General features: G+C 38.4%; 1 protein-coding gene across 1 annotated transcript in view; it reads left to right on the top strand.

The window, feature by feature from the left end:
• Positions 1–7856, top strand: part of LOC109720066 (probable cinnamyl alcohol dehydrogenase) — a 14373-nt gene extending 6517 nt beyond the window's left edge. Inside the window, exons 4-5 of the mRNA XM_020246945.1 lie at positions 5142–5581; positions 7322–7856. Coding sequence (XP_020102534.1) covers positions 5142–5581; positions 7322–7524 — 643 coding nt within the window. The 3' untranslated portion in view covers positions 7525–7856. The remainder of the gene's footprint in view (positions 1–5141; positions 5582–7321) is intronic.

Here is a 14338-nt window from a genome sequence, read left to right on the forward strand (position 1 = left end):
GACTAATATACTCTTATGAATACGATCGCCCTTGAACTCATAAATTATTTTTGATGATAGAGTTTCCGAATCGACGATCCACATCGTTAAACGTTATCTAGAGGATTTAAAACGTCTAGAAATCAAATTTTATAATTTTTCGACATCATTTACCTTCGATCAAAGGGTCACAAAATTGATAATTTTTAACTGTCGGTATGGGATATTTGCTAGTTTAACGATGTAAAAGAATCGAAATTAGTTGAATTTTTTATAGAAAATTCTATTCACTATATAGATAAAGATCAATAACTCCGATCTTAAATTGAATGATCCAATTATCCATTTCTAAAACGTCGTTCGATTTTGACCGTTCATTTTATACCCGCTTGATGAACTTTGTTATGATTTCGAAAAAATATAAAATTTATTTTCTAGATTTTCAAATACTCTAGATCATATTTAATAAAGTGGATCATCAATTCGGAAGCTCCATCATTGAAAACAACTTATGAGTATGAAGTACTCTATACTCATAAGAGTATAGTAGCCATACCCTATATATNTTATTTGGAAACTAAATTTCAGATTTTTTCGACATCATTTGACTAGTGATCAAAAGATCTCAAAATTGACAATTTTAACGGCCGATGTGGTGTGTTTGAGAGTTTAACGGTGTAAAACAATCCAAATCCGATGAAAATTTTATAGAAAATTTTTTTCACTATTTAGACTAAGATCAGTATATCTGATCTTGAATTTAAATCGTTTATCATCACTTTTATTGGGATTTTTATTTTTAACCATTCAATTTTAGACTACTTGTTTGATAGGTAAATGATATCGAAAAATTATAAAATTTAGTTTCGAAATACTTTTAATAGTGTAGATCAAGTCTAACGGAGCCGATCGTCGATTTGGAAGTTGCATCATCAAAAACAACTTGGTAGCACAGAGCCTTCCGTGCTACCGATAGTATAGTAGCGTAGGTCTATATATATATATATATATATATATATATAGAATTAGGCTGGAATACTATTAATAGTAAAACGCTCATTTTGCTATCAAGNGCTCCAAAAGAGAGCTAGAACCCTTCCAATCTAACCTAGAGGAAGGTTCTAATCCAACCAATTGAGCTTCAAAAGCCCTAAAACGAAAATGCCCAAAATAAACCCTAAAATACAAAATCTAGGATTTCATCTCAATGAAACCTTCAAAAACCAAATCTAGAGGGAAGGATCTTGTCTCTTACCTCTTAGAAGTTTCAAACCAAGCTCAAAGTTCTCAAACTTCAAGAATATTCCCTCAATCAAGCTCCAAACCTAAGCTCCAAGCTTCAACAATGGTGGAAATAGCTCCAAAATGCAAATGAGAGGGAAAAACCATCAAAACCCAAGTAAAAGGGTGATCAAAACCAAAGAGAGGAGAAGAGGTTCTCCCTACCTTGCTTCTCCACGGTTTCCAGCTCAGGGAGAGCTCCATGGGGCGTGGGGACACATATAAGAGTCCACAAATGCGAAAAACCCCCTGCAGTTTCGAACAGTTCAAAAATCTGCACTGCGTACCGGTACACGGGCCCGCGTACCGGTACACATCCCACGAAAATGCCAAACCCGAGCTTCGGGTTGGCTGAAAAGCTGCCCGTGTACCGGTACACACTCCCGTACCGGTACAACCATCAAGCCTGTACCGGTACAGCCATCAAGCCCGTACCGGTACACAGCCCAATAAAGGCTACCCGAGAGCTAACCAAAAATCCAATTTTTCGGGTTTTCGTGCTCGGCTTTAAACCTCACTTCTCGGGGTGCGAGCCATAGGTCGGAACACTATCAACGGCCCACCAGAAAATCTGGAATTGCTCAGCACACAGCTCGAACACTTGAACCTCGCAATTTGCAAAGGTCCAGTGTGTTACACTCCCTCTCCCTCTTCCTCTACCGCCTCCAACGACGACGCATCTTCGCCGGCGCCGGCGTCGACGCCGACGCCGATACCGTGGAGATCACTACAGCGCTGCAGCCTCGGAGCGGGGGGTCCTTAGCGGTGTTGTCGCCGGCGCCGTGGCCTTTGGCAGAGAGGGCTGACAAAAAACAATATAGAATAAGCAAGAAAAGAAAATGAAGATAAAAAATTATAGAAAAAGAAGGATGAAGATAAAATTGTATCGTTAACTGCAAAAAGAATTATAAGTTGCACTACTTAAAATGTAAACTACAGCTTTGAGATGAAAATCACACTCTTTAAGGGCATGTTTGGTTGCTCGTAAGTCGGCAAAGTGGAAAAAAGTCACTTTAATAAAAGTGACTTTTCAGTTCGATTGTTTGGTTGCTATAATAAAGTAAAAAAATTAAAACTATAATTTTATAATTTTTTGATTATTAAATTATATATAAAGAGGTGAAAATATAAACAAGCGACTTATACTTGCAATTTAAATTTAAATTTAAATTTTAAATTAATATTTAGAATTCAAAGTTATATTTTAAAATTTAAATTTAAATTTAAACTTAAATATGAGTTGAATTTATAATTAAAATTTAAGACATAAATTTAAGTTACAATTTGAATTTAAAATTTAAGTTATAACTTATAACTGAAATTTAATTTTAAAATAAAAGTTCAATACAAAAATTAGAACATTTATTCAAATTTGAATTTATAATTTGAATCATATATTAATTTATTTTTTGATCTTAAATTTTGAATTCAAAAATGAATTCACAATTTAAATTTGAATTCACAATTTAAATTAATATTTAAATTTAAATAAAAATATGATATTAAATCACAATTCGAATCGAACCTTTGAATTCATAATTCGATTTCAAATTTAGACTAAATCTCATTATTGAAATTAGATGTAAATAGCAAATTTAAATTTTAAATTCAAATTTCAGTCAATAATTTGAATTTATAGTTGGAACATTTTGAATTCAAATTTCAAATTGAAGTTCTTAACTTAAAATAATTTGATTAAAATTTAAAATTTAAAATTAAAATTTAAATTCTAGAATTCAAATTTAAATAAAAATAAAATTTAAAAATTTAAATTTAAATATAAAGTCACAAATTTGAATTTAAAATTTTATGTTGAATTTTAATTTACAAATAAAATTTAAAATGTGATCATAATTTTAATTCAAATTTAAAGTAAAATTGAACTCTAAAAATAAATTTAAATATTAAAATTAATATCAAATATTACCTTTTAGCTAATCTCTCCATTTTCGGTGACTTCCGAATTTTTTGAGCCGAAGTCAAAAAAGTGAGATTTAGTTATAACTCACTTTATCAGCCCACTTTCATAAAGTGACTTTCATATTCACTTTCGTAAACCAAACAACCGATAAGACGTCACTTTCTAAAGTACCACTTTTGATGCTTCACTTTCGGCTAACCAAACATGCCCTAAACGAAAATTACACTCTTTGGGAGATATTTACATTGTTTCTTCTTTTATTGCACTCTTTTAGATGTAAACTGCATCCATTAAAATGAAAGTTACACTCTTTAAATAAAAGTTGCACTCTTTGAGAGATATTTACACTGTTTCTTCTCTTGTTGCACTCTTTGATATATAAACTGCACCCCTTTAAGAGATATTTATATTGTTTCTCCTCTTGTTGCACTGTTTTTCCTCTTGTTGCACTATTTCTCCTCGTATTACACTGTTTCTCCTCTTAAAGGGTGCAGTTTAAGATAAAAAATAGTGCAACAAGAGGAGAAATAGTGCAACAAGAGAAAAAACAGTGTAACAAGAGGAGAAACAGTATAAATATCTCTTGAAGGGGTGCAGTTTACATCGCAAAGAGTGCAACAAGAGGAGAAACAGTGTAGATATCTCTCAAAGAGTGCAACTTTCGTTTAAAGAGTGTAACTTTCATCTTAATAGATGCAGTTTACATATGAAAGAGTGCAATAAGAGAAGAAATAGTGTAAATATCTCCCAAAGAGTATAATTTTCGTTTAAAGAATATCATTTTAATCTTAAATAGTGCAACTTATATCCATAATAGTGCAACGTTCTTTTAACGGTGCAATTTCATCTCTATCTTTCTTTTTCTATAATTTTTTTTTATTTTTTTTTCTTGCTTTTTCTATAATTTTTTTTTGTCACCCCTCTCTGCCAACGGCCACGGCGCCGAGGACAACGCTGCTAAGGACCCCTCGCTCCGAGGCTGCAGCGCCGCAGTGACCTCCACGGTGTCGATGTCGGTGTCGGCGCCGGCGAAGATGCGTCGTCGGAGGAGGCGACAAAGGAGGAGGGAGAAGGAGAGGACGAGAAGGGCGGGAAAGGACGAGAGAGGCGTCGTCGTCGGAGACAGTAGAAGAGAGTCGGAGAGGAAAAAAAAAAAAAGAAGAGTCGCTGCACGGCCTCAGCAGGGNCCCAAGAAAGATCCCGACCGTCCGATCACCATCAACCGGTGATACGCGTACTCGCATTCCATGATTCTTCTAGAAACAACGCGCGCCCTCTCCTCCCTCCTATTTCAAACACCACCGCACCATCGATCTCAAAATTTTCTCATCACGAGTTTTTAGATCTCCGCTCCCAATTTTTTCCATTTCGCGATCTCTCTTCTTTATCGTAATCTCACAAAATGCCTCGTCGAAGCTCCGGAGGTAACCAATCCCCTTCCCTCTCATGATTTGATTGTAATTGTAATGCTTTTTTTTTTTTGAACCTCCTTGTTTGATGTGTTTTTTGGGGGTTTTTTTTATCTGTTATGATGTAGAATTAGGGTGTAGTTCTTGCCCATGAGATAGGTAGTTAATGTGGAGTTGTTCCGTCGCAAAAAGCTTTTGATGTGAAGTAGTTTGGTTGCAAAATGGATCGATCACGATTTTGGTGATCGATTTATCGTTTTATGTCTTTGTAGGGCTATTTTTTTTTGTAGTTTCAAAATGGATGTATCGCGTATTTGGCGATCGATTTCTTGTTTACGCCTTTCTAGGATTACTTCTTTTTTTTTTTTTTTCATATTGCCTCTCGAGCTTGTTTCTACGATGCCTCTAGAGAGAATAGATAATTTTGGGAAATCTCTGTGGTTAATTTCTTTTGCTTGTAATAATAATGTTAATCATCAAAAATTGCACAATTCATCCATCAATTTTTTTTTTTTCTTTTCTTTTAATTTGTTTTCAATTTCTTACTACAGGTTTGTGGTGAAGATTCCGGCAGGGCTGGCGCCGGAGCAAGCGGCCCCTCTCCTCTGTGCCGGTGTGACCGTCTACAGCCCCCTGAAGCACTTCGGGCTGATGCAGGGCGGCCTACGAGGCGGCATTATGGGCCTCGGCGGTGTGGGCCACATGGGGGTGAAGATAGCCAAGGCCATGGGCCACCACGTCACAGTGATCAGCTCCTCCGACAAGAAGCGGGCGGAGGCCACGGACCATCTGGGTGCTGATGCGTACATCGTGAGCTCCGACGGTGCCCAGATGGGTGCGGCGGCTGACTCGCTCGACTACATCATCGACACCGTGCCAGTTTTCCACCCGCTGGAACCGTACCTGTCGCTGCTCAAGGTGAACGGCAAGCTTATACTAATGGGGGTCATCAACCAGCCTTTGCAGTTCGTCACTCCTCTCGTCATGTTAGGTAATTAAGGTCAATCGCTGCTTGCTGGTTCTTGTTACCAAGAACCAGCAATCTTATTCATTCATTCATTCATTCATTCAGCAGTACGAATGCCAGAAACCTGGCCTTGCTTACCGCTGCCAATGGCTCAGAGCTGATCCTTCTGAAAATTACATTATTCCTTTCTGCCCAAATAACCCACCAGCATGTTTAGCAAGCATACGTAGTCTCGTCGCCCCTCCTTCGTTACTATGTCCTTCGCATGTCACCCTTTCCCAAACTTTGCCGACATCTTCGCCAAGGAGCCATTCCATTGTCCCTTTAACAGTCATTGCCATAAGGTATCTGTGAAGATATGGTCTACCGTCCTCAAAGAAGACCCACACAAAGCCACAAGTTACTAGATTCCCCATCCAGCCCTTGGCGAGATTGTCCGCTGTAGGCAATTTTTCCTTATGTACTATCAAATTCCCATCCAACCCACCTTGGTGATATCGTCCGTTGTAGGCGATTTTTCCGTAAGTACTATCCAGAGAAATATCTGTACTTTCAATGATACTATCAATCTCCAAATTTTTCTAAACCATGCATCTTTTCTCCCCCCGTCATTCAACATAGAGTACATTGATTTGACCATAAATCTCCCCTTTGAGTTCCATCTCTAGCAAATTTCATCATGCCCACTCCACAGTGACAGTAGAAACCTTATCATTAAATTCAAATAATCTAACCGAGTCCTAGCTTGCACTGTACTAGGCAGCACTTTATAGGATTTTGCATTTTTCTATCCTTTTAAAGGCAAGTCCTTAGAAAACTAAAACAAATTTATAGTAGGCTATAGTGGTAGACTTTAAATCACAAAGTAGTAAGCTGCAAATGTGTTGTACCGCAAGTTTTTTTTTTATTATGAGCTATTAGATAGTTAGGTCAAACATGAAATTTCAAAAATTAAAGTATATAAGTGAATTATGATGCATTGAAAATTGCCACGTTCGGGAGCTAGACATTGCATCAACAGCGTGCAATAAAATTATCCTTTTAATCAAAAATTTCATTGAGAGGTCGATTTTCTACTTTTGAAAGTTTTACCTGAATAGTTGCCAATGACTGTAGCTATAATTTTTCTTTCAAATTCTAGTAGTAGAAGAACAAACAAAAGGCATTACCCATCTTAGGGGGCTTTTAACCCAGCTGGAACTTCATATGTGTTAGTTGCATAAGGATGAAATGAAGATTCCTAGTTTTAAGGTAGCTGAACAGCGCACTCATAGGAGCTAAAGAACAAGCTCAAGTCTTTAAGCTGGGAGGTTTAGTTTACCTTCAAAGTTATTGATTTTTAACTGCCTGCTGGGAGGTTTAGTTCTTTTGGAAGCCAGGCCAATCAACCATTTGCTGATATTTAATTGAACCCTATTGTTTTCTGCCGCTGCCATGTGAGTGAAAGTGGGATCTATCATGAGGAAAACTAAAAATTAATTATGCACACATTTGTCATATGTACTCTCGATCCCCACATGATGCCTAAACATCAGATAAAACATAATTAACGAGCTAGCATGTGAATGATTACCAAACCAAAAACGACATAGAACGAGATCTGCAGCAATAAGAACAAAGCTTTTTCATATCATAATTAGCAGTTTTCGAGATCTGCAGCAATAAGAACAAAGCTTTTACATATTATAATTAGCAGTTTTCTTATCTTTCGGTGAATATCTGAAGTGGGTATGTTTTTTTTTTTTTTTTTTGTGTTTGCTGCAGGGAGGAAGACAATCACAGGAACCTTCATAGGAAGCATGGAGGAGACCCATGAGATGCTCCAATTCTGCGAGAAGAAGGGGCTAACATCCATGATCGAAATAGTGAAAATGGACCAGGTGAACGAGGCACTAGAGCGATTAGAGCGCAATGATGTTAGGTATCGCTTCGTTGTTGATGTCGCAAATAGCAACCTCGACGCTTGACATTGCCAATAAAGATGCCGAACACAAATTCCTCTTTCTTATCATCAAGAAAATAAAGAGAAATGTGTTGTGTTTCTTCGGATTTCTACAAGAGGAAGTTGAGCTGTTGATTATTTAATTGAGGGGATTTAGAATGAGCGTTAGGATGGATTGTAATGTGGTTGTGCGATCTAAATAAATTACAGTATTTTATTTACCTGCACGAATTTCTGTTCTCGTGACGTAGCAAGTGTTAAGACAGGCAGTTAACTGATGTTTTGGTATTACATTAATTGATCTGTACTGTTTGAGCCAATAATTACTCTTAATTGAAGACATTTGGTTGTGGTTAACTTGTTTGAGTTTCATGCACTTGACTTTGTCTATTAACTTCAATTCATTATATTTATAGGTTTTAATTTTTCTAACAGAGCATGCTGTTGTGATCAAAGTCCTGTATATGATTACATCACCAAGGGCTAAAAGAAAGCCAATTTGGTGGCAATAATGCAGATGAGCATTATTAGGATTCGTCCACGTTGGGGCTTATTTAAAATATTCTTAATTCACATGAGATAAGAAATAAATCATAAAGATAAATTCGATTCTATTTAAATTTCTATCAGTGTGGAATTTAGTTAGAATATGATTAGCATTAACGTCTTTTCTATAGTCTATAAATATGTGAGGGATTGTTCATAAATCATACACAATAATAATAATAATAATAATAATCTCTCCATCGAAATTCTCTCTCTCTTGGGTTCACTTCATAGCACCACCAGAAACTCTGGGGATTTGGCCAGTGCTGCGATCGACTCTGGTAGTCGGATTGCACTGTGAAAGAATAATTCTGAAAACGAAAATAGAAGATGGGGACAAATTCTAGGCCGATCGAGGAGTTTGTAAAACAAAACGAGATCAAATCCTAATAATTGCAATATTAATTCCACAACGAAAAGGTATGAAAAAATCTATACGATTTTTCATCTTGGTTTGATTATTAATTTTCCAATAGTAGAGTGATTCAGTGCTTGTTTTCGCTTGATGATATGTGTTTGCTCGTGCTCGGCGATTCATGTTTGATATCGAATATTTTTTAAATTCCTTTTGGGCAATAAATTTGGCATTGGTTGTATAAAGAAAATAAAACCAGCAGCATTTGTTTGAGTCGTAATTGGCAAACTCCGCTCGATGATCTTTTCTAGAGGTACACGATGGACGCAGAGGAGCCTCTCCCTAACCCACGTTGATGTAGCCAGCGTTTTGGGCATTGCAAGCTCCATGAGCGTAAGCTCGTCTGCATAAAGGTCCGCATGGTGGTACAGCCCACGCACCGGGCGCAGCGACCAGCCCGCACGCTAAGTTTGTACACGAGGCCAATATGGGGGCCCAAATCGCGCGCTAGGCCTGTGTGCGCACAAGAAGCTCAGTATGAGGCCCGCCCCCGCTAGCCCAGCCCCCGCACGCGTTGGGTTGAGCAAGAGCAGCCTTTTAGGCCCGCTTGTTCACTAGGCCGCATGCTGGTCCAGCCCACCTGTGGGGGCCCGCACGTATGTGCATGCACCCTGGGTCCTTCGGGGGCCCAACCGCACATGGGCCGAGTGAAGCCTTCTATGGACCGAGCATTAGCGGCCTGGGCCACCTATTCTGGCCTACGAAGGCTTGGGCCGCGCGCCGGCCTAAGCCACATGCTGGCCCGCATGCGCGTTTAGGCCACACTCGGGCTCGGTCCGCAAGCCCGGCCTGCATCCACACCAGCCTATCCATTGGCCCACCCAGCAGCCCTTTGTTACACAAATAAAAAAGAGAAACTGAGTGGGATTTAATGTGGACCGTGCCGGGCTGGCATGGCCGACATTACTCTGGCCGATTCACACCAAAAGGTTAGCTCGGGCCCAGCCCGCTTACAAATCCGAGCCGGGTCGTGCCGACGCGTTTTCTTGGAGGGGAATGCCCGGCCTAGCCCCTAGCCCGCTGAGGACGGGCCGGGACGGGCTGGTCTTCGTGCCAGCCCGGTAATATAGCCTGCCTAATATAATTTTTAATTTACACAATTATACCCAACCTTTTTAAAACTCTTTTCAAAAGTTTATAAACCTTTTAAAAAACTAAAACATAAACAATAAATNTCCTTTTTCTTGTATTTTTTTAAAATTACTTTTTACGAAAAAGAGTTTAAATTATAACGTTTTGACTTATAATTTTTAATTTACACAATTATACCCAACCTTTTTAAAACTCTTTTCAAAAGTTTATAAACCTTTTAAAAAACTAAAACATAAACAATAAATTTAACTCTTTTTCGTAAAAAGTAATTTTAAAAAAAATACAATTATACCCAACCTTTTTAAAACTCTTTTCAAAAGTTTATAAACCTTTTAAAAAACTAAAACATAAACAATAAATTTAACTCTTTAATATGAAATTAATATTAGTTTTTTTCATAATTTTTTAATATTTGAAGAGAAATTGACATTCAAAAAAATGGCAAAAAATATATAAAATTTGAATTAATCATATTATATTATATAATTACATTAGAGAAAAGTAAAAAAATTTAAAAAATTAAAAATATATTTAAAATAAATGGTATTGTTTATACAACCAATTAGCGAACAATAGAGAAAAAAAAAAATCAACATAATTTTTTCTTCGTTACATCATTTTTCTACTTAAAAAAAAGGCACCTTCTAAAGAGAGGTACCAAATAAAAAAGAAAAGGTGCAACGACTAATAGGCAATAGCTAGGAGATAGGGCACACTCTAGCTATGCCACTAGACCTGGCAAACGGGCGGGTCATTGTACCCGCGGGTTACTTGGGCATGGGTAAAATTTACCCGCTAATTTTTGAATAGCCAACATCATTATCTATACCCGCCCGCAGGTGGGTGGGTGGGTGGGTGGGTATGCGGGTTACCCGTAATTTTTTTTTATTTTTTTCTCTTATATTTTCTAAATGCAAAATACATATAGATAAGTTTTAAAAATATAGCATAACTCCTTATTTAAAATATTATAACATATAATAAAAATATTTAAAGTCTTAGAGTTTAAAAATTTCGTAATATAAAAGACGTGACAAGAAATTCGAATTAGAATTTTTAGAATAGATAAATAAAAATATTATATTTTTTAATTAAAAAAAATATATTTTGTAATTAAAAAATATATGTGCGGGTACCCGTGGGTACCTGCGGGCTACCCAAAATGCCCACAGCTTAATGGGTACCCATCCGTTTTATCCGTAAATTTTTGGGTTAGAAAAATTGGTACCAATACCCGCAAATTTACGGGTAACCCGCGGGCACCCGCGGGTATGGGTCAAGATTGCCAGGTCTACATACCACAAGTGTTGGTATATTTTTAAGTGGTTAATTCTGTTTTCATCTGAAGATGTGGACTCATGGCCTCCTTTATCTTGTATTCTTAATTCTACAGCTCGTCAATCTTCTAAGCAGACTAAAATCTCGACCGCATCTTCTTTAAGCCGGGTTCTATAATCATCAACGTTCTTCCAACTGTACTAAAAGCAAACTCGGATGCCACTATTGAAACCTGCACACAATTAGTAGATCATGTGTCATGGCAGAAAGCACAGGATATGTACTTTCATGTGCTTTCCACTAAGCAAAAATATCTAATTTATCTGATTCATCTTCATTAAAAAGATTTAAAAAATCGGCTTGTAAGTAAAACTGAAGTTCAATAGAAGGTACACTAAATTTTGTTTATTTTTCTTTTATTACTAAAAATAAAATCATATTTTTACTAGTTTTACCACTGCTACTATTTGTCACGCCCCGGGGCCGATACCAATTTGGCCTGACCCGAGCACGTCAAACAGACGCCGAACGGACAGAGTTTCCCCTATCCGCCCAAGGCTCATCACATGTACATTTTCATCAATAGAGAAAAGCACTAGCGGAAACATACACAAACGGCTTACACGAGGGTAAGCAATAGCCATTAGTGAAAGAAAAAGGAAACTAAACATTCACTTGTACTATGATTCATTTTTGATCATATACATTGCATTCATCTTGTTCATTTTCGAATTCCTTACATTTCATTTCATCATTTCTTTCTTACATCACATTTACCTCAAAATACACATTACATTCTTTTCTTTACATCATTTACCATCATGTACAAAAGATGATCATAGGGTACTTTACTACAAAATGAAACCCAACTTTGGTGGCCTCTGACTAAGGCGCGATACCTTTACCTCGGTCGCTCGCCGGCTCGCTCGGTCCCGGCTCTGTGGAAATAGTGGGGTGAGAACTACAACAAAGTTCCCAGTGGGTTCGGCCCCAACATCACCGACTTTCCCACTAGGACTAACTCAGGCATAATAGAAAGGATAAGTAAGATATAGTAACCAATCTATAACATGATGCTAATATGCCTGAACAAAAACAAGGGATATGCTCAACATTAACATATGCAGATTATGCAAGTTCTTTCGTTCTTTATCTTTACACTTTGCTCTTTGTTCTTTATTCTTTGCTCTTTGTTCTTTAATCTCAAGGCTAACCCGGGGGTTTCGCCATATTAACTTGCTTCACATTAAGTCCATCATTGCAGGAACTCACCCGCTAGGACCGTCCTTACGGGTCTACTCCAACCCGGATGCATAACTCCGGAGCGCATCGCCCGAGGGGGAGCGACCACCCTCGAGCACGGAACTCATAGCAAGTATGATCGAATCCTTAACTCAAAGGATTTATAAGTTCAATCTTGACTTTACACTAGCTCTAGTGTTCTTTACATCACTTTATGTTGCAAACTCATGCAATCACATTCTTTACATTTCTTTTACTTTTGCTAATTCTAGCAATTATATTCTTTACATTCTTTACTTTTGGCTACCTCTAGCACTTCGTGTTCTTTACTCCCCACATTACTTTAACTTTAAACATTGTCATTTTCATCATTCTTTACATTACATTGGTTCTTTGCATCACACTAACTCTAGTGTCTCTTTACTTTACATTTTCAAATGCCACTCGATCTATGTCATAGTGTCACTCTGTTCTTTTGCTCAGTTTGGGTGCTCACTTTTCTCTCATGCATACACATAGGGTTTTCGACATTTACATAGTTCTCATTCATCATATTATGCAAGATGTACTCACAATCATGCAACATCACATTTTCATCGTTACTTTACCCTAAAATGCATGCAACAATATATATACACATGCTCAAATGAATGACACATTAGGCATAGAGAGAAGTTCAATGAGTTTGAGAAGCACCACCCACCTCGTAGGCTTTCAAAGGTGCTCCGATGATTTTCTTGGGATTTTTAGACTCTTCGTTCTTTACCTGCGGCATAACGAAGCCAAATTAGGCTTATTTGGCCATAACTTTACATTGGCTTTCCGTAACGTAAATCCGAGCGCACCAACGCGTCGGTAATACCCCCAATTAGGTTTCTAGAGGGTCAATTGCACTTAGAAACCCTCATGAGCAAAAGCCCCAATTTGGGTGCCCTAGCTCCAATGTATATCAAAACCTAGGGTTTGATCTCTTTGGGAAGCAAAAGTAGCTTCACTATACTCTAAATAGTCCATTAGAACCATTCTTAGGTTTTCCAAAATCCTAGTTTGGATTTCACCATGAGAGGTGGTCCAACCTCACCTCTATAGCAAATCCAGGTTTTGATCTCTTTAGAAGCAAAAGAAAGCTTCAAAACTCTTCAAATATTTCACTAAAACTCATTTCTAGGTCATTCAAACCCATTTCTAGGGTTTTACTACATTAGGGTTCAAAGCTTACCTTGTAAGCTTCCTTTTCTTGCACTAGAGAGGAAGAAGATGAAGCTCCCTTGCTCCTTGATCTTCTGCTTCACCTTCTTTTCCTTCTTCTCCTTCTTTTCTTCCTTTCTTCTTCTTCTCTTTGGTCTTCTAGAGAGAGAGAGGGAGAGAAAAGAGTGTGTGAGAGGGTGAGAATGAGAGGAAAAGCCCCTCAATCCACTAACATAGGTCAATGGGTCGCAAAAATGCAATAAAACCCCTCAACTTTCACTTTAATACACTGTCCGAACTGGGCAATTCGCGCAGGCAGGGACCGGTCTCTCCTTTAGGGACCGGTTCCCGAACGTCGTCCCAGCGCAGCCAGAGCTGCTGCGCGCAGTGCAACCGGTCTCTCCTTGGGGGGACCGGTCTCTGGGGGACCGGTCTCTCAGGCAGAGACCGGTTCCCGAGAGCTGGTTTCTCAGGACTTAGCCGATTTTCCGGCTGTCTCATTTCATACGCGTTCGGGGACCGGTCTCTCCCACCAGGGACCGGTCCCCGAGAGCTGAAAATCTGCAGTTTAGCAGAATTTGATTCTTTAGCTCTCGAAAACCTTCCACAACTCACTTTTGATCATTTTAACACCTTCGGACTTTCCGAAGTGTACCATCCTCGCACTTTGGTCAATTTGACTAAAGTTCGACATTTTTATTTTCCGAATTTTCGGTATATTACAGCTCTAAACACCAAAAACCAACAATGTGGATAAGTGGGGGGAGATCCACTATCTATGTTAGATCTATCTAGGAACCCGAGGAGTTTTGAAAGTGAGGATTCGCTTCCTAGTGGTATTAGTACTACGAGAAGTACTTGCCGCAGCACCTAAGCCGCACTTGTTTCCGCCAAGCACCTAAGTCTAGCAACCGAGCACCTAAACTCACAGCAGCACCTAAGCCGCACTAACTTCGAAGCACCTAAGCTTCACCTCCGCAAGCACCTGAGCTTGCACTCCCGCACCTGTTGGGTCTCCCATCGCGCTTCTAAGTATCCTCCAATTCTCTCCAACTCAGGCACCTCAGCCATTAGTGGA

Source organism: Ananas comosus, linkage group 14 (genome assembly GCF_001540865.1).
Source record: "Ananas comosus cultivar F153 linkage group 14, ASM154086v1, whole genome shotgun sequence".
NCBI classification, from domain to species: domain Eukaryota; kingdom Viridiplantae; phylum Streptophyta; class Magnoliopsida; order Poales; family Bromeliaceae; genus Ananas; species Ananas comosus.